The sequence below is a fragment of the Callospermophilus lateralis genome, chromosome 17, assembly GCF_048772815.1.
Source record: "Callospermophilus lateralis isolate mCalLat2 chromosome 17, mCalLat2.hap1, whole genome shotgun sequence".
Classification (NCBI taxonomy): Eukaryota; Metazoa; Chordata; class Mammalia; order Rodentia; family Sciuridae; genus Callospermophilus; species Callospermophilus lateralis.
This window is the reverse complement of record NC_135321.1, coordinates 17,818,392-17,841,908: the sequence shown is the minus strand read 5'-3', so window position 1 is coordinate 17,841,908 and position 23,517 is coordinate 17,818,392. Positions and strand designations below refer to the sequence as shown.

The 23,517-nt window shown below is 33.2% G+C and overlaps 1 protein-coding gene across 2 annotated transcripts in view; it reads left to right on the top strand.

The window, feature by feature from the left end:
- The window catches only part of Wdr7 (WD repeat domain 7), a 323,602-nt gene that overhangs the window by 136,568 nt on the left and 163,517 nt on the right, over positions 1-23,517 (top strand). For both annotated transcript variants that reach the window (XM_076836770.2, XM_076836771.2), the window contains one exon: positions 13,046-13,159. In XM_076836770.2, the coding sequence (XP_076692885.1) occupies positions 13,046-13,159 (114 nt within the window). The remainder of the gene's footprint in view (positions 1-13,045; positions 13,160-23,517) is intronic.

The window sequence follows — 23,517 nt, the reverse complement described above, 5'->3', positions numbered from 1 at the left end:
AAAATGTCATTGTATTTGATCTTGTATTCATCAGGTTGTATATAGGGCAGCCTGACTGGGTTGCCAGGAGTTTCTGCTTTTCATTGGTTATCTCTGTGGGACATCTGGTAGTTTAGGTCAAACTCTCAGCCTTGATATTTGTTGTCATGTAGCTGCTTGTGGCTTTATCCAAACTGTAATCCCAAACTATTCTGGTCACCAGAAAGAGAAATGATGTGATTATCCTATGACTCCCCTGATATTTGGTATTAAAATTCTTGTTTATTGTCATTGCAGAGTCACCAACCCTAGTAGCCCTGTGATGACATTTACCAATTACTATTCTCAACCTACCACCCTGAAGCCAGGTGTCTTCCTTAAAGAACACCAACATATTCCTTCTCTGCCTCAGATTTTCTGTTAGTGCTGTTTCTCTCTTTTTCCTGGGGGTTCTGACATCTAGTGTCCTGTCAGCCTCATTTCCCTCCTCTCCCCACACTTGTTTTGTTCCTGCTACCTCGTTCTGTAGATACATCAGGGACTCTTTACATAGGCCTTTGCCCTTTCTTCCTGCGATTTTCTTCACTTGGTAGCATTCCATCATAACTTCTACCTCATTCAAGATGTAATTCAAATATTTTCTTCTCATGAAATGGTTTCTTTTATGTTCTTTTTTATCCCGTTCTAAGAAGAATTAATTGATTTTTCTTCATATGTATACTATATTTTCACTTATGTATATATAAATCTGTATTTCTCATGTAGCTATTAGTTTTTCTAATGTGTAAGTTCTTGTACCCTTCATTTTTATCCCCTTTGCTTAACACAGCAATCATTCAGAAAAAGTTAAATGTATGAAATATACTCTCCATGTCCTTCCTTATGTGCTGAGAGTCCCCCTTTTGTGTTTGATCGGGGAAAAAAACTCTTGACTTTCTTCCCATTCATTTTCTTTATTTAAAAAAATCAAGATGAGGGATTTTCAGATATTTTTTAGAAAGCAGTTAACTATTCTTCAAATGAAAATGTGTGTATATATGTGTGCATTCACCCACTATACACAGCCTTGTGTAACGAGGTAAAGATGGGGTTCCCTTCTAGGAAGTTCCTAGGGCTTCAAGAAGTATGGTTTGAAAATCACTGGCTTCAATTGCTACCTCAATTCTGGAGCCTTCCACGTCATTCTTTATATTGCTACAGAAGAAATTTTTTCTAAAACAAATCAAATCAAAGCTATCTCACATTTCTCCAGTGACTCCCGTGGCCTCAGCTCACGTGTGAGCTTCTTGGCACCTGAGATGGTGTCTCTATCTCCTTGTGTCTCACCTAGTTTGTGGCTGAGACACAGCTGCCTGAGTGCAGCACGAGTGTGTAAGACAACATGAGAACTCTAGTGGCTTTGCTTTCCTCAAATTGGCAATGACAGCCTCTCTCTTATTCAGATGCCTCCCATCCTTCAGCCTTACCCAAATCTCAACATCCCTAGTTTTAAAACCTTTAGCCTTAGCAACCTCTGTCCATTTTTCTTTCTTTGACTTTCAAGGCTACTTACTGTGATTGTAAAGGAGAACACACTTAGTGTACTGTGTGCATTTAGTACACTGTTGTTACCACTTGGTGGTGTAACTTTTGCCACGGTAATGCTAGCCGAAAGAAAAAGGAAGAAAATCAGGAAATCCAAGAAAGTGTAAATGTACCTTCTTTATATGCAAGGGTACACACCTTGCACAGTTCTGAGATATTTAATTTTGCTTATAATTGGGGTTTATTTATTCATTCATTCATTCATTCTGGGGATTGAACCTAGGGTGCTTTGCCACTGAGCCACATCTTAAGCCCTGTTTTTATTTTATTGTATTTTGAGACAGTGTCTTACTAAGCTGCTGAGACTGGCCTTGAACGTTTGATTCTCCTTCCTCAACCTCCTGTAATTGGGGTTTTCTAATCAGCCAGAGATTAAAATGTTAAGAAAGAATGTGTCAAGACAGTTTTGCTTTTGTTTTACAACACTTTATAGGTTGAGTACCATAAGTCTTGGCTTCATTTGTTCTTTTGAAGCCAAAATTAAGTCAGCTCATGGTCTGTGAATCAAACCGAAATCTTTGGAAATGTACCTGGAGTGAAGCAGACTTATTAGATATGATTTTTTCCCATAGATCATTTTCAGATTCTGTTTGGGAAGAGAAATAATAAAGCTTTATGCTCTCACATTAGTATTCTGTTGATGTAGTACACTACCTGTAGTTTCTATTCTTTGTGTATTTTTTCAGTAAATATGTTCATTTTGCTGCTTTCAGAATTGGCTGTAATAGAATTTTATATGAAAGCAGTTATCTGAAAAATATTCAAATACTAGTTAGGAAAAGATGTATTTTATTTTTTAAAAAATAACCATCAATCCTCATATTACTAAACAATTACTATATTTTTATTCAGGAAGACACTTTGCTTATTTTTAATTACCCTTATATTTCTTTAATTGTGTTGTGGCTTTAATTGCATGATGCCTTTAATAAGCTAACTTGTTTCTAATAAATTGAAATGATTTTCATTCAGCATAAGGGATAAATAACTTCACCATTTCCTATAGGAAGTCATTTCTACAAGACAACATCTATAGTGTTCTATTTTATATTTTTGATGTTACCGCAGAAGGAAAAGTGGATACTGTGTCTTTAATGGAAAGCAAAAGGTTATCTTTCTGTGGCCTTTGTGTGTATGTGCTGATGTGGAGGGAGGCAGCCAGACAGGCAATGTGTGCAGAGAGACTAGGGAACGGCTGCGGATCGATACAAGTGGTGTGAAGTGAATTAATGTGAGGCAGGCCGTCTGTCTGTCATAAGGATTGTGGGGAATGTGGGGCAGTGTTGGTCAGTCACTGCAGAGATCTGCTTTCAATAAATCCCAGCCTTCTGCCTGAAAGGAAACTGTGGATATTCACGTATTCCCTTTCTTATCGTTAAATTTTACTTCATTCAAAGTAAATGTGCACATCAAATTATTGCCTCCAGTGTCCTTTAATTGGACCACTGGAAAGCCACAGTCGTGAGAAACTGATGAAACAGAAATACCCACTTATTCTTTTGGACACATTTTTCAGTCTCCTTGAAAATCTATATGATTTTGAGAAGGAGAAATATAATTTTTATATTTTGTGTATTTTTAATTTTAATCCTACCAGTATTATCACTTCCCTCTAACCTTCAATAAAATAGTAAAATTATAATGAACTGATGTGGTTTTATATTCCAATATTGGATAAAGTACTGTATTTTACATTTTACTATATTAAAATCTTCATTTTATCCTCGATTAGCAAGTTAATCACATGGTGCTATAGAAGTCTCCCAAGTTCATATTATTTATTATTACTTAGATCTTATTAGCCAGTTGGAAAAAATGTTTATAAAGGTAATATGTAAGCCTGTGAAAGGTATGAATTTTATAGTCATATATCTGATTTTACAGGTGGGGATAGTTAAGTGTAGTTTTATACTGTTAATTTTAAAGACTGCATTTCCATATTTTTATTTTTTCTAAAGTGATTAAAATCTTATATATAAATGGATGATTTTATGTGTATAGATCTCTCACAGTGCAAAGCAATCTCAGGATCTGGAATCAGGCTGGTGTAGAGATTTTCAAGTAGTCCCTCCTGTGACTACCAGCCACAACCTGCCTCTTCCTTCTTCTGATCATGTCCAGACTCACTCAGACAAATTTTCTGTTCCATTTTTCTCTTTTCCCTCCTGATTCATGGTCTAAAAACAGTATGTGAAGACATGTTATCTGGTGTAACAGTTTTTCATTTTTCATTTTGTGAAATCTGGATTTGGGGACTTATTCATTTTATAAGGAACGTCTTTCCATTAATTTATATTATCTCTTTGTATTTCTTTCCTCCAAACATTACTCTTATCTACCAGTATTTAATACTTAAATAACATAATTTATATATTATCTAATTTTGTGGGCTTAAAGGTATTCTAAATCTGTACAATTCAGCCTGTATTTGTTGAGCAATTATGAGGTATTCATCACTGCCAAATATTTTGGGGATGCTCAGAATATAAGGCTTCTTAGATTTTATAGTGTAATTTGACAAAATAGCTCACTTACATCAAGTGCATAAGAAAATAGGAAAGTCTCGTATAATTAATTGATAGAATCTTGTTTAAGAACAACAAGAAACTGAAGTTTCTACATAAGGATTTTCTTTTTTTGAACATATAAATTTTTTATACTTTTATTTTATTTATTTATTTAAAATGTGGTGCTGAGGATCAAACCTAGGGCCTTGCATGTGCTAAGCGAGTCTCTACCACTGAGCCACAACCCCAGCCCCTCTACATAAGGATTTTCTAAAGATACTTTTTCTATATTTCCCAGGATATTTCATCTTTTTTGATAGTGGATAGTGAGAAAGTCATTTTTATTCTCTGAAAAGCTTAGGCTTTTCATATCAGGAAGAAAGCAAGATAATTTTTCTCATCATTGTTTTATAGAAAATAGTATGGTATTCTGGCATAATCTTCAGTTCTCTTTCATGACAGTGTATATCACCTTCTAAAAGAGCTTTTGTAAAAGCAAGTTCATTGAGATATAATTTACAAATAGTAAAAGTTGCCATTTTTTATTTATAGTTTATAGTGAGCTTTAAACAAATATGGATAGTCATGTCCCCATTTCTACAATCAGGATATGGACTATCTTCATCCTTTTAAAAAATTTCTCTACCTCTTTACAGTCAACCTTTTATCACACCCCCTGCCCCTAGCTTTCTCTCCTATCGTTTTGCCTTTTATAGAATATCTGCATTAATGTCTATAGACTTTAAGAGAATTAAACAACACATAACTGTAGTGATTAGATATAATCAAGTTCTGGTTTAGAATTTTTAAAAAGTTAATTTTTCTTTTGTAGATAAAGATTACTTAGAATCATTAAATAATGCTTTTAAATAGTCTTTTACCATAACTGTATGGTTAAAAAGTTTAACATGCAAACCATCTATATCTTTCTAAAAGCAAGCTGTTGAATTTGTTTTGATTGAGCTGTGACATTTCAGTTTGAGAATTGAAAGGTAGTTAGTCTGTCTATTCTCAGTACTTCTTTTTTCCTTTTAATTCTTTTATTAGTACATTATAGTTTTACATAATATTGGGGTTCATTTTGATATTATCCTACATGCTCAAAATATAATTTGTTCCACATTAATCCCTAGTACTTTCACTTTCTCTCTTCTCCTCCTCCCCCATGCTGTTCCCCTTCCTCAACTCTTGTGGTCTTCCTTCCATTAATTTATAGTTTTTAAAATTGGTGCTTTTTATATGTACATAAAGGTGAAGTTAACTGTGGTATATTTATATATGTACATAGCAAAATTTGGTCAATTTCATTCTACTGTTCCTTCCTTTTCCCATCCATCTTTCCTCTCTCTTAATCCCCTTTCTGAACTCCACTGATCTCCCTTCTGTTTTTATAGGACATCCCCTGCCTTTTCCCCGCCTTATTTTGGTCTAGCTTCTGCATATGATATAAAACATTCAACCCTTGACTTTCTAAGTCTGGCTTATTTCACTTAGCATGGTTTCCATTTCCATCAGTTTATCAGCAAATGCTATAATTTCACTTTTTATATATGAATAAAGTTCCATTGTGTGTGTGTGTGTGTGTGTGTGTGTGTGTGTGTGTGTATATATATATATATATATATATATATATATATATATATATATATATCATTTTCTTTATTCATTTACTTGTTGACAGAAACCTGGGATGGTCCCATCACTTAGATATTGTGAATTAAGCTGCTATAAACATTGATGTGCTTATATCACTATAATATACTGATTTTAATTCTTTAGTAGGTAGTACACCATGACCAGATGGGTTTCATCCTAGGGAGGCAAGGTGAGTTTGACATACACAAATCAATTCATGTAGTTCAGCATGTAAATAAAGTTAAGAACAAGAATCTCAATAGATGCAGAAATAGCTCTAGACAAAATCCAGCACCCATTTTTGTTAAAAGTACTGAAATAACTAGGAATAAAAGGAATTTATGTCAGCATTGTAAAGGCTATACACAAGAAACCCAAGGTCAACATCATAACAAACACAGGAAAACTGAAAACATTCTTTGTAAAATCAGGAACTAAACAAGAATGTCTATTTTCACCACTCCTATTCAAAAGAGTTTTTGAAATTCTAGTCAGAGCAATAAGGCAAGAAAAGGAAATTAAAGGGATATAAATAGGAAAAGAAGATGTCAAATGTTCTCTGGTTGTTGATAATATCCTATATCTAAAGACCCAAAATATTCCATCAGTCAACTTCTAGAGCTTGCAAATTCAGCAAAGTAGCAGAATGCAAGATCTATATATATATATATATATATATATATATATATATATATATATATATATATAAATCAATCACTTTCCTATACTCCAATAATGAATCTGCTGAGAAAGAAATCAATAAAACTATAACCTTCAACACAAAGAACAAACTTGGGAATTAATCTAAACAAGGAGGTGAAAGACCTCTACAATAAAAACAATAAATACTGAAAAAAAATTGAAGAAGAATTTAGAAGATGAAAAGTAGAACACTCGTGTTCTTGAATATGCAGAATAAATATTGTCACAATAGCCATAGTACCAAAAGTTTTACACAGATCAACTCAGTCACCACTAAAATACTGACGACATTCTTCACAAAACTAGAAAACTAGTTCTAAAATTCATTGGAAAAATAAAAGACCCAAAATAGCTAAAACACTCTCAGTACTTTTCACCTTTACTATATTATATAACACACTGTGAGTCTTAGGTAGTTGGTTACCATCCTAGGGTCCAGTCTGATGAGAGTTTGGACATTTAGTTTATCTTGAAAACATGAAATATATATAATTTTTAAGTAACTCAAAATATCCATTTACTGATTGGTTACAAGATAAAAGAAATTGTGACTGAAGATTAACAGAATGAATTACAGATGGTCCAAATCAAGAATATAATTCAATAGCTGGGTGTGGTGGCTCATGCCCATAATCCCAGTGGCTCAGGAGGCTGAGGCAGGAGGAACATGAGTTCAAAGCCAGGTTCAGCAACTTAGTGAGACCCTAAGCAACTAAGCAAGACCCTGTCTCTAAATAAAATACAAAAATTGCTGAGGGTGTGGCTCTATAGTTAAGTGCCCCTGGTTTCAATCCATGGTACAAAAAAAAAAAAAAAGTAATGAAAACATTTTAAAAACTTACAAAAGAAAATACTCATGGTGAATTTTGCTTTCTTATTTTATATATATTCTATGTGAATCTTTTTCTTTTTTTTCTCTTCAGCTTTATGGCAGGAAAAAGTACCTGGAGGGTATATAGAAGTGTCATGGGTGCCTAACCTGATCTGGAATGTTAGAAAATTTTACAGCTATATTGAGATATACTTCATTAAATTTACCTTAAATTTCAAACAATTTTAGGTTAGAGTTGCATAGGCATCACCACAATCAATTTCAGAACATGTTCATCACCTCTAGGTGAATCCCAGTACACATTGGCCCCACTTCTTACTCCTTGTACCTCTTTCAGCCCTAGGCTAAATTGCTAATCTACTTTCTAAATCAATATAATTGACTGTTCTGGACATTTCATATAAATGGAATCATATAATGTAATATTTTGTGACTGGCTTCGTTTATTTAGCATAATCTTTTTAGTGTTTATGTTATAACATGTAAGAGAAGGTCATTTCCTTAAATTGGCATATAATATTCCATTGGCATATAATATTTCAGTTTACTACTTATCAGTTTATGACTATTTGGATTTTGTCTACTTTTTAGGTTTGTGGATAATGCTGGTGTGATTGTTGGTGTACAAGTTATTTTTGTATATGTGGACATATGTGTTCATTTCCTAGCAGTTGTTGGGTCATATGATAACTTTACATTTAATGTTTCAAGGGACTTCTGGACTGCTTATTGTTAAGTTTTGAGGGTTTCTTACATAGTCTAGGGACTAGTCCCATGCTGGATATCTGATTATTGGCTAGTCTATAGATTGTCTTTTCATCCTCTTTGCAGGGTCATCCTCTTGCACAACAGAAGATTTTTAATTTTGATATTTACTTTGCCATTTTTTTCCTTTTATGAATTATATTTGGTAATAAACTTAACCGTAGATATCAAAGATTTATTCCTAGTTTTTTCCCTAATGCCTTTGTAGATTTATATTTTGCATTTAAGTTCACGGTTCATTTTTAGTTAATTTTTACATAATATGCATGCTACGGTTAGGATGTATTTTTTCCCCAAAGGCTCACATATTGGAAATTTGATTTCTATTATGGCAGTGTTGAGAGGTAGACCTAATGGGAAGTTATTAGATTACTGGGGTGTCTTTGAAAGGAATTATCCTAGTTCTTATGGAATCCCATTTTCTTGCTCTGGTTTCCTGTTCCACCGTGTGACTTTTCCTTGTGTATACTCCTGCCATTGTTACACTGTCCACCATCTGTCAAGGAGGTCCTTCCCAGAGTCCAGCCAATTCCAGCACCATGCCCTTGAGCCTACAGCTCTGTGAACTAAATAAATCTCTCTTTATTTTAAAGTGCTCATACCTAGATATTTCATTATAGTAGCAGAAAATGGACTAATAACAACTGTGAACCTTAAGTCAAGTTTCTTTCTTTCTTCCTTTTTTTGCCTATGGAAGTCCAGTTGCTCCAGCTCTTATTTTTAAAGAAATAATATTTCCTTCCTTAATTGCTTTACACCTCTATCTAAAATTGTTGAACATACTGTGTGTGTCTATTTCTGGGTTTTTGATAATGTTTCATTAACCCATGTCTTCATCCCTCTGTCAAATCCTTTAATAACTTTATAAAGCATTAGATTCAGGTAGACTGACTTTTTCTGTTTTATTCTTTTTCAATATTGTTTTATTCTAGTTTCATTGTCTTTTCGTATAATTTAAGAATAGTTTTATCCATATCTCAAAAAAAAAAAAAAAAGAAAAGGGGGGTGGTCTTGCTGGAATTTTAACAGGAATTCCATTAAGTCTGTGTTACTAGTTTTTGGAAAGTTGACATGTTAGCCATTCTAATATTCTAATCTATGAATGTGGTGAATTTCTTCCTTTAATTTATTTAGATCTTTCTTTCATCAGTGTTTTGTACTTTGAAGTTTTATGGTCAATATGCAAATTCTTTGTATGTAAGTATTTCAGTCTTTTAAACTTATTTTTTAAATTTAGGTGTCCATTTGTTCAATACTAGTATATAGAAATAGAATTGATTTAAATTATTATTATCATTATCATCATTATTTTTGGTACCAGGGATTGAACCCAGGGGTACTCAACCCTGAGCCACATCCCAAGCACTTTTTAATTTTTATTTTGATATAGGGTCTCAATGAGTTCCTCAGGGCTTTGCTATAAATGTTCTATCTTATATTCTGAAACCTAGCCGAACTCACTTGTTAGTTTTTTTTTTTTTTTTTTAAGATTTATCTGTGATTTTCCATATGAACAATCATTTTATCCTTAAATAGGTTTTTCAGGGAGAGAAAACCAGTTGATGAATGGACAGATAACTAGCTAAGTAGGTACAGAGAAAGAGGAAAGGGTATTTATTAGGGGATTGGCTCATGGAATTGTGAAGACTGAGAAGTTCTACAATAGAAGAACTTCTACAGGGAACCCAGTCTCCCAGTTCAATCCAAGTCTGAAAGCCTTTACCAGCTACCTAGGCATCTCTGAATCAAGTTACATTAACATCTAGAATTAACCATCACATAGGGGCAATTTGCACTATCTTTCCAAGCTGCATGTTTTGTTTAATTTTATTGTTTTGTTGCATTGAGTGGAACTTTGGTACTCTGTTGTAGTGAGGATGGACATCTTTGCCTGTTTCCTCTGTTTTAGTTATACACGGACACAATATCATTACTTTTATTTATTTATTTTTTGTTTTGTTTATTTATTTTTATGTGGTGCTGAGGATCAAACCCAGGGCCTTATACATGTGAGACAAGCACTGTGCCACTGAGCCACAACCCCAGTCTTACCTCATTCTTTATCATAGGGTGAAAGTATTCAGACTTTCACCTTTAAGTATAAAGGTTAACTGTGCGTTTTAAAATATGTGCTCTTTTATTAAGCTGAGGAAATTTGCCTATATTTTTGTGTTTTTAAAGTTATTTTTTCTTCATGCTTGTATGTTAAATGTTATCAAATAATTGATATTATATTTTTTCTTTAGTCTTGGATTATATTGACTGATTTTTGAAAATTGGACCAGATTTGCATTTCTGAAATAAGCTCCACTTGGCTATATGTACAGTTCTCTTTTTTTTTTTAAAGAGAGAGAGAGAGAGAGAGAGAGAATTTTAATATTTATTTTTTAGTTTTCAGCGGACACAACATCTTTGTTTGTATGTGGTGCTGAGGATGGAACCCGGGCCGCACACATGCCAGGCGAGCCCGCTACCGCTTGAGCCACACCTCCAGCCCCTACAGTTCTCTTTTTATGTGTGAATTATATTTGCTTATATTTGCTTAGAAATATTTACAACTACATTTATGAAAGATATGGTGTGTAGATATTTTTTTTTCCAAAAGATTTTATAGCACTTACTTTGTTTAAGGGCTTTATAGCCTTTCTTTGTCTAAGCAAAGAACAATTTCAGTTTAGCTTTTCGTCTTTCAATCTCAGATAGTTTAAGATGTATATGATTTCTCTTTAAATTCTATCCCAAAATACCAAATACTCTCAGTTAGGTACCTGCCTGGCACAAAACAGGGACTCAGTGGATAGATAGTGTTTAAATTAAATATTGTATGATTACATGGTTTCTCATGGATACATTGTTATGTTCTGGAATACCTTTTACCCTGCCCACAAAATTTTAGTCCCCATAAAAGAACTTGGTGGTAAAAGGATATTGAGGTTTAATATCAGGAGACCTGCATCTCGATCCTAGTTTCTGCACCAAGTAGCTATGTTGTGTTGAACGATTACTTAGCCTCTCTGACTAAATAAGATAAATGGAAATTAATTTGTAAATATCTTACAAAATAAACCCCCACTTTATTTCATTGAATATCCTGTTTTAGGAAAGTACTATTAATAATGATTGCTGTTATCCAAACTGTTCCTTAATACTTTTTCCTGTTTCTCTGATAATTTTCAAAATCATTAAGTGTTAGCAAAGAATGAGACTAAGGTATTTCAAAGATTTATGCTTTGATTTAATTTTATGGAAAAAGGGATCTTTGACTTTGTATTTAAACAATGCCTCTATTTAGGAATGTGGTATTCGCCTTTCTACCTTTTCTTTGTGACTGTTCTCTACTGGTAGATATCTTTAATTAATAAATCATTACTATTTTTCTAGTAAATATCTTTCATGTTAAAATTTATCTTAGAAACCCACCAATGAAAAATGCTTCTGTAGGGAGAGGAGTAGAGTAGAGAAAGGGGCTGGCTGGGGAGGGAGAGGGGGTGGGACAGGGGAGGACTGCAGAATAAACGACCAAACGATGCTATGTGCACGCGTGAATATATCACAGTGAATTTCACTTTTATTTGTAACTATATGATGCACTAATGGAAAGACAAATTAATGGAAGAACAGTAGAGTAAAGGAAGGGGACCTGGGGAGGGAGGAGATAGTACTGGGAAGTGAAATGAAGCAAATTACGCTGTATGCATTTATGCTTATGTCACAGCAAACCCGAGAAGAATCATGTACAACTATAATGTACTATGAAAAAATGCTTCTTTAAAGTGTTTTTGTCATTTTCCACTCACCAGGGATCATTTTTTAGTAGTGGTCTTTTTATGTGGCTGGTTTGGTTTTTTAGGGGTACCTCTGACCAAGTAGTGATGCTGAAATTATGTCTTATTCTCTGTATTAAATCATAGGGCTTGGCACTGCTTGGTGGTAGGTCCAGCTCTGAATCATTCATGGTGGTTAGTGACCAGGATTTTTCCTTTCTTGATGTCTTTCTTTCTTTTCTTAGGAGAAAAGAAGCCCTTGAATATTTACTTTGTTTGGTTTTAAAATATTTTATGAATCCTGTGTGGGCCAATAATAAAGTAACTCTCAAGAAAAATGGATTAGAAAGTTCAACTCCTAAAGCCACTTAAAAATATATTTTTAGTTAATGTGGTGCTGAGGATTGAACCCAGTGCCTCATGTGCTAGGCAAGTACTCTACCATTGAGCCACAACCCCAGTCCCTGAAGTAACTTTTAGTGGTGAGATTTTTTTATATTCCATAATTGAGTAATACCTGTTGATAATCATGTGAGTAACAGTCATACATCCTACTATCCATTGCCAGATTAGAAATAATATGAGAGATGCAAATTGAAAACAAAATATATCATCAAAAATAGAAAGAAAGGTATGAAGGGCAAAGACATTTGTGTGCATTGGCGAATTCTCAGATTTTTTATAGAATGGAAGCTTTTGTCCCCTGGTCTCTTTTTCTTGCCTCCTTTCAGTTAGTTTCTGTCAGTGTGATGCTATCTGACCTCATGTGTAATTCCTTCATAGAGGGAAATGTTACACTCTTTGGGGGCCTTGCATTTCAGGTCTCTTTCTTAGACTGAGGGGACAAATCCCTTTTTTGTCATCATCCTCTCTACCTAACCCCTGTCTCATGAACAAACTAACGTCAAAGAGGAGCAAATGCTTTAAATTGTCCACTTTCTAGGTTATTCTGTCTTTGTTGCCTAATTATGTTTAAATCCTTTAAATACTTTTGTAGCAAAAACATTGATAAAGAAAACAAATGGACATGTAATTTACTTAAGAATCCAGTTTCTATTTCTCCTGGATCTTGGTTAACAGTACCACTCATGTATACATATACATGTAAATGAATAGAGCACATCTGAATGTTTTGTTTATTGATTTGTGTCTCTTCCATTTGGGTAAATATATTGTATTTCTTTAAATGTATTATATTTGAGTTCAGTAAGTAAAAAGCTTTAAAAGTTTCTTTACATTTTTTAAAAATGAAACCTGGTTTTTCCTATTTGTTTTAGCTGGAGTCACAGCAGAAGCCATGCAGACTATCACCACTGCTCCAGATGCCTCAGGGTCAGAAGCCAAAGTCCAGGAGGAAGAGCATGACCTTGTGGATGATGACATCACCACTGGTAAGTGTAGGCATCTTTAACATAATTTGTTTGGAGCTAGTGCAAAATGCTTTCTAGATCATTTATATTGGGACTAAATATTCTTAAGAAAAGGATGGGAACATATTGATGGTATATTTAGTTTTGTGAAATTTTTTTTTTTAATCTTAGGGTGAAAATAATTGAAATTGTTTATTTGGTCCAGGTTGTTCATTGTTGCTTTAACAGTGAATCTGCTAGTTGTGCACTTGATTCTCTGAGACTTTTTAATTGAGAAACTGGATCATTACTAATGCCTGGGAACATGTAAAGAAATATACACAACCATTAGGTTATGAAAAGTTTTGCAATTATAAGGCACATTCAAGAATGCTGAAGTTGTAATAACAATACATAAAATACAGGCTTCATAAGGAAACTTATAGAAACTCTTTATATTTATACAATAGAATTAAATTCTGCCCTTTAAATTTATTTACCCTATGTGGATATTGAACATTTTTATCCATATTACCTGTCATGCAGCCAGTCACAAAGTAAATTTTAGGAAACTTACACATAAGATATATGCATATATTTGAATTACTGAATTTCTCTAATCATTTACTTCAGCTTCTTTGAATGCAGAGGATTAAAAACAGTCTGAATAAATAGTATTATTGGAATTAGGAATACTAAGCTTATTTTGGTGCAGATTAATATTTAAAATCTATCTAAAATCTATAGCCTGTGCCACTCTTACAAGTAAGTATTGCATAAGTTGGCAATCATCTAATTTTTAATGCAAGTGTTGAATAACCACCACCATGTATTAATGTATTTGTGTCCAGTAAGTAAAAAGCTTTAAAAGCTTCCATTCTTCTTCTTCTTCTTTTTTTTTTTCCATTTTTTTAAACTGTGTGGTGGTGGTTATTACTTATTAATTTTTTTTTAATGTATGGGTTCTTTGATGACAGATATCATACAACTTAAGTATAAATGATTTCATGAACCACCAATATTTGTGAAATCATTTAATGTTTCCTAATTATGGGATTTGTTTTAATAGCTACTACATGAAATTCGATTGAATTTGTAGATTTTTTTAACTGAGACATTTTTTTTACTTCTTGTTTTCATTGCTTTTTTCCTGCTGCTCTAGATAAGTTTTGTTGTTATATCTTGATTTCTGTAATTTCTTGATTTCTGTAATTTCCTGTAATATTGTTAATAACCTACTTTAAAAAGTAGTTTTTTAGGTCATTATAAAAAAATTGCTTTTGCAATAGTAGGTTAACTCTATATTCTGTAATAAAAGTTTAATTTTTGAGCAGTCCAGTAAGCATTACTAATCAGTACCCTGAATTTTTAAATTGTATATTACTACCAAATTTATGAGGTGACATATATAGCACATTACTGTGTTCTTATTTTATTGTTTTAAAAATCAACAAGCTGAAAAACACAAGCCTAGTTGAAGTTAATTAATGCTGCATATATTATATTTTAATCTGTAAAAGATTTGGTTAAACATGTGACAATGAATGGCTCTTTGAGTTGATTTATTCACTTCCTTCCATGGGTACCAAAAACATCCATGTTTATTCTCCAAATAATTTAAATGACTGAAATAGGTTTTCTTAACCTGTGTGAAAGTAGCTAGCATGCTGCAGTTGGTGGGTCTTCGCCTTATCTTTAGATTGTGTGACTTGATTAAGCTGTGGCGTAGATTTTTGTGAAGCTTTAGAGGAATACCATATTTCTTTTTATTGACTAGAATCCTGTATAAATTGCATTATGAAAAATGTGGTAGATGTGCTGGGAAAAACCTGTCTCAAGCACAATAATCTTATTCTGGGATAGTGGGCAGTGTAGAGTATCAGTGCTACAAAAGGAAAACTGGCCATTCTAGCCAACCCCGCCAAGAAATCCTATTCGTTTTTCAGTTATTTAGAAGGAATTGTCTTAATATCTCTTCGTAAAATAACTAGAAATTATATCATGACAGATATTTGCCTATATCTTGAATAGATTCTTATTTAGAAACTTTTTTAGGTTAATATGTATAGTTATATTCATTTTGTTTGTGCAATAATCTAGTACTTGATCAGATCAAAATACTAATTGAAATGTGAAATATAATCTAGTGTTTTTGTTAAAGGTAGAATAGTCCTTTCTGGAATGTTTCTTTTGGCTGAGAATGAATGAGGTCTGAATGCTATCTTAGGATGCTGGCATCTGAGCCGAGCAGTCTTTGTTGGTGTTTGCTGTGTAAAAGTGAAGAAGCATAGATAAAGCTGCGTTGGTGTTGCCTATGATCAATTGGAACTAATTAAATTTATTTGAAATGAAGAGTCTTAACTGGAAAAGAACAGTGGGAAAAACTGGGAGGAAAAAAATTGAGTCTTGATTGAGACAATTTAAACCTTAGCCCTGTCATTTAAAAAATATGCTGCAGCTTCTTTCTATATCTTTCTTTTTAAAGCTAATATCTATTGATCGGCTCTACAAAGTAATGCCAGTGTACCTTGGTCAACACACTCTCAGATCTACTTAGCATTACGTCTTAAGGCTCATCAAATTCTTTCCCCAACCACATGTTTTAAATTATATATCACAGATGTTTTAGCCATTTTGGTGGATTAATACTATTTTTATATTGAAAAAATATTAAAATCTATTACACATTTTTATATTGTACACTAAGCATGGGAAATTAACTTTATTTTTTAATGAAATTGCTTCAGATTTCTCTAAATTCTGTATATTTAAAATCTGTTTTAACATTTTCTGTGAACAATAATATTATTATAAATATAAGATTACTTCTAGATTATTTGTATATTCAGAGTTATAAGGATATTACCCTATTCCTGTATTTGCTTTTGTATGTCTACTTTTATATTTAGCATTATAACTTGAAATTTGAATAGATAAAATATGTAATCAATATTTGTAAATAATGTGTTCCTATTGACATTGTGATATTAATAGGACACAATGATATTAATGGAGTAAATCTCAAAAAATGACATACATAGAAAAGATTATAAAGTAATCATAGTCTAATTTTATAAAAGTAGACCTTTATGTGATTTAATTTCCCTTAAATATAGCTTTCTTCACTGTATAAGATGGCATTTTAATTAAGAATGAAGGGGTTGGGGATATAACTCTGTTAGTAGAGTGCATGCCTCGCATGCACAAGGCCCTTAGTAGAGTGCTTGCCTCGCATACACAAGGCCCTGGGTTTGATCCCCAACACCACACACACACACACACACACACACACACACACACACAAATTGAGAATGAAACAATAGTATAGTTCCTTCAAATGTTATGTTAGAATAGCCTTCCCATAATTTCAGGATAAAAATATTTTTAGAAGAATTTCATTCATAAACCTGCATGTATTCCTTTAAGAAAGTCACTGTAGTCTTCTGAGGGTCATACTTCAGTGTCCTGCCTCTTGTTCAATATTAGGAAGGACACAGACTGACCATATAACAGTGATAACGGGTCAGGAGTCACTGACATTGTCAAAAATACAGCTTGTTCCTAGATCAGCAACTAGATAGTTGACAGACTCAACTGTTTACAACAAAATCAGGAATAATATATGGATCTAAATGGATCTGTTGGCTGCGTTTTACTTTTTGATGCATGTTTTTGTAAAATTATAATTATGTATATTTTAATTACTGATTTAAGTGAAAAATATGTCTCTTTTACTGATTAATAGATGCTCAGAAAATGCATTTTGCTATGCTGTCTGTTTAGTGCTACAGAACTCTTGCCTGCCTGTCTGCCCCATTGCTTTCTGCACATGTGTTATTTTAAATCTAATTCTTAGCAGATGTATATTTTACTGATTTAAAGTTTATATTTCTTGGAGGATATCCTATTTAAAGGTGAATATAGTTTTTTATAAATGTGCCTTTGTTTTACCTTGGCTTGTAGAATCAAAGTTTTTTGTTGTTGTTGTTGTTTTGTTTTTATAGGAAGAACCTTAAGAACCTTAGAGACTGTTTTAGTGTACTCTCTTTTTTTTATACTCAAATAAATTAATGTCACTCCTTATTAAAGAACTTACATGATTGATGCCTAGTGTCATAAAACATGTTATTTGAGCTCTCAGGTAGAATGTGTGAGTAGAATGATTTAATGTGAAAAATGTAGCAGTGGTTAAAGGTAGTATTACTGTGTATGTTTTATTCTTCCTATTGTGTGGTCATCTTAGTGCCCATACAGTCATTCAGTAAATATATTTTGAATAATACCAGACACTGTTTAGGATGCATCATGGAATAAAATAGGTATCAACACTTTTCCTCATGGAGCTTATATTTTAGTTGGGGGAGGTACACAAAAATAATTAGAAGTAAATATACAGAATGTTAGGAGATGAGACATCTATGGAAAGAAGAAAAAGGAAGGATAAGAGAAATTGGATGTAATATCAATTTCCAACTTCTTCTCTATCAAGCATTTTTATACCTTTTACAAAATTGCTTTGAAACAGACACTAGCATGTTCCTAGACATGCAGATGAAGAAAAAAAACTCACAGAGGGAACTTTTATAGAAAAGATGCCACAGTTGATGGTGTCACAGATGACCTTTATACTTGTTACCATTATACTTATTACTTTGCGGGATATTCACCTTATTTTTTTTAAATCCAAATTTTGTTATTCTAAATTTACACCAAGAAATTATCTCCTTTAGAAAAAGAATCATCATGTATTCATCCTAAATAATTTTTCTTTCTCTGTATTATTTTAAATATGGAGTAAGAAAATATAAATTAAAATATTTCTTTATTTAATGTTTAATGCTTTGCCTTAGTTGTATAGTAACAAGGATAAATACAGTACTTCTAAATATGGCATTTGAGAGTTTCTGACATGAATTTTAAAATATAGCAAATATGCTGCTATATACAACTGACACTCATTTTCTTTTCCCATATTTCTTCTTTGGGTGATTTACTTTCCTTGTTCTTTAGTTTCAAGTACAGCTAATGATTTTCAATTCTCTATTTGCAACCTAGGCTTCTCTTCTCAATACCAGATTCATATATCCTCCTTTTGTCTGAATGTCCTGTAGATACTTAAATATGAAGTTCAAAATGAGTTCATGTTCCTTCCTAAAACTCATCGCCTTTCATAGCTATACCTGCATTAAATACATCACTAATGGTGTCATTCATCACCCATCTTTCCAGTAATGTCCACGGTGTAGTTGATATGAGTTCTTATAAACTGTTCCTCTTAATTATCTCCCAGTGAATTTTCTCTTCTCTGTTTCCACAGAGAAGACCTAGGTCCAGACTCTTTTTTTCTTCTTTGCATTATTTTATATTCCCCTATAACCATCTCCCTGCCTCCATTCTCTTGGCCCCGTCCAGTTCATGTCTTCTGTTTCTCTGAAAGTGTTAGTAGCCATTTCATCACACGTCGTCACCCTCATCAACTGCAGTTTTACAGTCATGGCACTGTAGCAGAAAATCCAAACACCTGAGTGAGAGTCCTAGGGTCCTTCAAGGACTGCCACCCATCTCTCACATCATCAACTACTAAGCAATACTTAGTTTTTCTGGTATAGGTACCCTGCTGTTTCATGATTCATACTCTGCATGTGCTCCTCTAGATGGTTGGTGTGTCTCAACTTTTTCACACATGGGGTGGAATTCTAAGGAGTTCCCTCAAATCCAATTTGAGTGTCACCATCTTCAGGAAACCTTTCTCTTATGAAAGATCTCCCAGTTTGTTGTATACACTCCTGCTATTGCAGAATATTGTGTAACAATAATAATACAATGCAATATTGTTAGCCGTTATCATTTCACTTGCTCTGTGGGAGTGGGCATGTAATTTTTATCTCTGTCTTTCTAGCACTGGATCAATGCCCTGGTACATGGCATTTCTCAATAAATGTTTACTAACTGAATGATTGCATTAGTGAATCCAAAATGTTACTTGCATTTCAAATAGCACTTCTTATATATTATGTTACACACACACATACCCATAAATGAATATTCCTATATTTATATGGCATATATCTCCTTAACCACCCTCCTTCTTAGTGGTGTTTATTTATTGGTACTGGGAATTAAACCTAGGGCCGCTCTACCACTGAGCTACTTCCCAGCCCTTTTTATATTTTGTATTTTGAAATAGGGTCTTGCTAAGTTGCTGAGACTGGCCTTGAACTTGAACTCAGCCTCCTAAGTCCCTGGTGTTACTGTCATGTGCCATTGTGCCCAGCTTTAATGGTCATTTAATGGCTCAGAAAGTGTTTGTAAAATATTAGTAACAGAATGCAGCCTTATTTCCAGATAATCTGTGTCTCAATGTCATAAAGATGAGAATTGGAACAAATCTAAGAACAGAGTAGTGCTACTGAACTAGTCATTGCTGATTTTCACTTTAATGTGTATCTTTTTTGCTTGGAAATATTGTGTTTTCAAAATGAGAAAAAAATTAGGAAAAATACCTGGAATGAATTTAAAAGAGAAAATATAGGAAAAACACCTGAAACAAATGTGTTCTCTGGCTGAAATCCTGACATGCGGGTGGTAGGTGGGATGTGCTGTATTGTACAAAAGATCCCTCTGGGCTTGGGGTGGCCACTGCAGGAGAAGCAAGATGATTTGTATAGGAAGAGGTGGGGAGGTGCTTTGTTCTAGGAAAAGACGCAGTTTTTCTATGAAGCCTGAAATTTTAACTGAAGAGGAGAATGTGGGATTACACTGTGTTCCTGTGAGTGGTTGTAACCAGTTATGTAGCACCAAGGAAACTTTGCTTTTTATTGTCCACTGAAAACTATAAGTTACACATCCATATTTCACGTGTTCAAGCCTATTTGTTTAAAGGCCTGACCTGGGGAATCCTGCCTGAGAAAAAGTGCAAAAGAAAGAAAGAAGAACAAGGACCAAAGGTGGCTCTTAAATATCATTTAAACATTCAATTTCTCTTTAAACAAATATTGAGACTTTTATAAGCAAGGAATTTATTTAATATTGATGTATTTTGACTAAAAAGTATTTGTGTATTTAAACAAATTAAATGTCATAAAGTATCAGAGTGCTTTAACAAATTACCTTAATCAATTGTTGGCCTTAGCACCATGTCTTTCTTAGTAATATTTTCCAATAGGAGCTCTTTTATTTTTTTAAATATGTATATATAGATTGTTAGCATGCAATACTTTTGGAAGGAGTTTGGCAAACAAATAATAATTAAGACAGTTTCAGCAAACATGTAAAAGAACTCACTTTTAAATTAAGGACTTAATAGCCTTCACAAAGACTCACTAGTGTGAATTGATTACATAGTGTGTGTCAGACTCTGCACAACCACTCCTGTTGTAAGCCCCCATCATCACTGCCATTTTACAATAGGGAAGATTGAAGGACAATGTCCAGTCCACAGACAGGAAGTGGTGAAGTCTGGGTTTGAACCTAGATAGCTTGCCTCGTCGAGATCTTATGCTCTAAAGTAGAGTAATTTGTTTGAAACCAGATCATTTAAAAATTCTCACAGAGAAAAAAGAAACAGATATAGTCTTTATGGCATATCATTTTCTTTTTGTTTGATATAGAAACAAATCTATTTTAATTTTAATCCAGTTTACATAGTACACGAAGTATTTTAAATGTGGGGAAAAGACTCCCAATTTTCTTAATAGGTTAACATAGATATTCAGTATATGAAAGTAATTATATATATATATTTTTTTTAAGCTAAATTAGAATTTCTATTTTATATTTGTTTAAAACCACACACATAAATGCACCAACACACACACACAGTGGTGAGTTTAAAGAATTAAGGTTTGATTTCCACACTTAATATTATATCTTCTTTTTGCTAAATTTAGGGGGAAAAAAACCCCCAGAAATTTGTACTTGGATAAAAAGCTTTTCCTGTGAGTGAATAACCTTCAGGATGAACTTAAAGTTTGGTCTTTGTAAGCTGTATGGTAAAACCTCACAGATAAGAATAAATTGTATTAGATGTGGCACACTATTATGTATCTGTATATTACATGATTTGCCATTATAATTGATATCAAACCCATATAACCAAAAGTTGTAATTCACAAAAGTAATGACTACAATGTCTCATAATTCACAGACTTTATGTCATACCTGGGAATGATTACTTTTACTGTGCAAACAATGTTAAAGAGGAAAATCAGGTTTTAAAATGGATGTTGGGCTTTGAAGAGTCCTTCTTCCCAATACTTTATAGTTGCTTTTTATCCATGAAAAGATCATCAAATATACTAGCATCTTTGAATTTCCCCCATGATTTCTTGGATGAAAATCAGTTGTCAAGCACAAATACTTTTAATTTGAAATTTTTAATCACAAATGAAAGGTAATATTTGATATTTGAAGTGTAGATAATCATGAACCTGAATATATTTTTTTTTCTCCATGTTCTAGAAAGAGGAGACCTCCTCACTGATAGGGTGATAATTAGTGAAAATCTTTCTCATCTTTTGTTATTTTGCAACTATATATCCTAAATAAAAATGATTGAATTAAATAAAATAATTCTAATTTAAAAGGATTGAAGGAATCTGAACCAGGATTCAGGAAATCTGTTTTCTTTTTAAAATATATTTTTAATGTGGCATCACTTAAAAGTGTATAAAAAGTATTCCATTTTATTCAACACCAATGTTAATAAGCAGCCTATATCTTCTTTCAGCATACTCTATGGAGAATATAATAAAAGAAGCCTCTAGTTGATAAGTTGATAATTTAGATGTAGGCTGGGTAGTCACATGTCTGCACATATGCACATGTGATGTGCATGGGCATGTAGACGACTTCACATAGATCAGAGCACTGGGACCTAGTGAGGGGTGGGAGTTAGGTAAGAGGTCAGCCTGCATTTGTGGAAAGATATGGGAAAAGCTTCCGTGCTAAAGCTTGTTGGTTCATTGACTTAAAACAAATTCTGTGTGAAGGGAGTGAAGAGACTGACCTTGCTAGAGCTGACAGAAGGACTGTGTCATCAGGACTGTGTCATCAATGGATGAGGGTCTACTATCAGCTCATCTTGTTGGATTGGGAAACTGATCTTACATCCTACACTTTATTTTAAAGCAGGTTTATCATTAAACAGAAAGAGAAAGCATGTGAAATGTTGATGGAATGTATTAGCTAAGGCCTGATGTGCTTAATTCTACTTCTTTGGTTAATTTTGATCACCTCCTAGATATGGAGCCTTCAGAGAGAGTCAGATCTCCTTCTATGCCTTCTCTTTGTCCTCAAACATTTTATGTCATACTTACTAGACCCCTTTGTCCTCCATTTAAACCTACCTCATTTGGTCAGTAATATTCCTTAGAACTTGGCATCCAGAACCAACCATGCTACCACTAGCTGACCAGTATGGAACTGTTGCTTTCCTTTTTCTTGATACTGTAATTCTAAATTTAAATTAATTTTCTTTATTGAGATGTGCAGTGTGTTAAATAGACATTAGATCCCAAAGGATTACTAGGACAAACAAAATGAACATGAAATATATTACTAACAATTATTTTCTTTGCAAATTATGTTGGTAATCCATTGGGTTAAATGAAAATATATTAAAATTTATTTATCTATTTGTTTAAAAAAAAGAAGTAAAGGAGAACAAGGTAACATTTTCTGTGTCTTGACTGCAGTACTATATATCCATATATATGTTGTCATTTTTTATATTTGTGTTGTCAAAATTCATATAATTAGAAAGCAAATTGTACCATATATAAATTATATCTCAACAAACATGACTTTAAAAAGAAATCTAGTTCATGAAATGTTTTAACAGTATTGGGCACATACTAACCACCTGATAAATAATGGCTATTCTTATGGTTCATTAAAACAATCTGCATCAGGCTGTTTCATAGTGGGGAAGGGAGGGGGAGCATGGGAGGAATAGACAAACTCTAGAGAGGGGAAAGGAGTGTGAAGGTAAGGGTGGGGGTATGGGGTTAGAAATGATGGTGGAATGAGATGGACATCATTATCCAAAGTACATGTATGAAGACCTGAATGGTGTGATATACTTTATATATAACCAGAGACATGAAAAATTGTGCTCTCTGTGTATAATATGAATTGTAATGCATTCCGCTGTCATATATAACAAATTAGAACAAAAAAAAAAGAGAAGGCATTCCATATCAATTGCCTAAGCTATCAGTTTTTACATGAAGTATGTTACTTCAAGTCTTCCCATTTAGGAGCAGGACTTGATATTTGTCCTTTTTGATTTGTATCTTGGTTTCAGCTCATCATCAAGTCTAGGAGTCTTTTCTCTTCTAACCTCTATATTAGCTATTCCTGCCACCTTTATGTCCACTGTAAATAGTGTACAAGCTTTT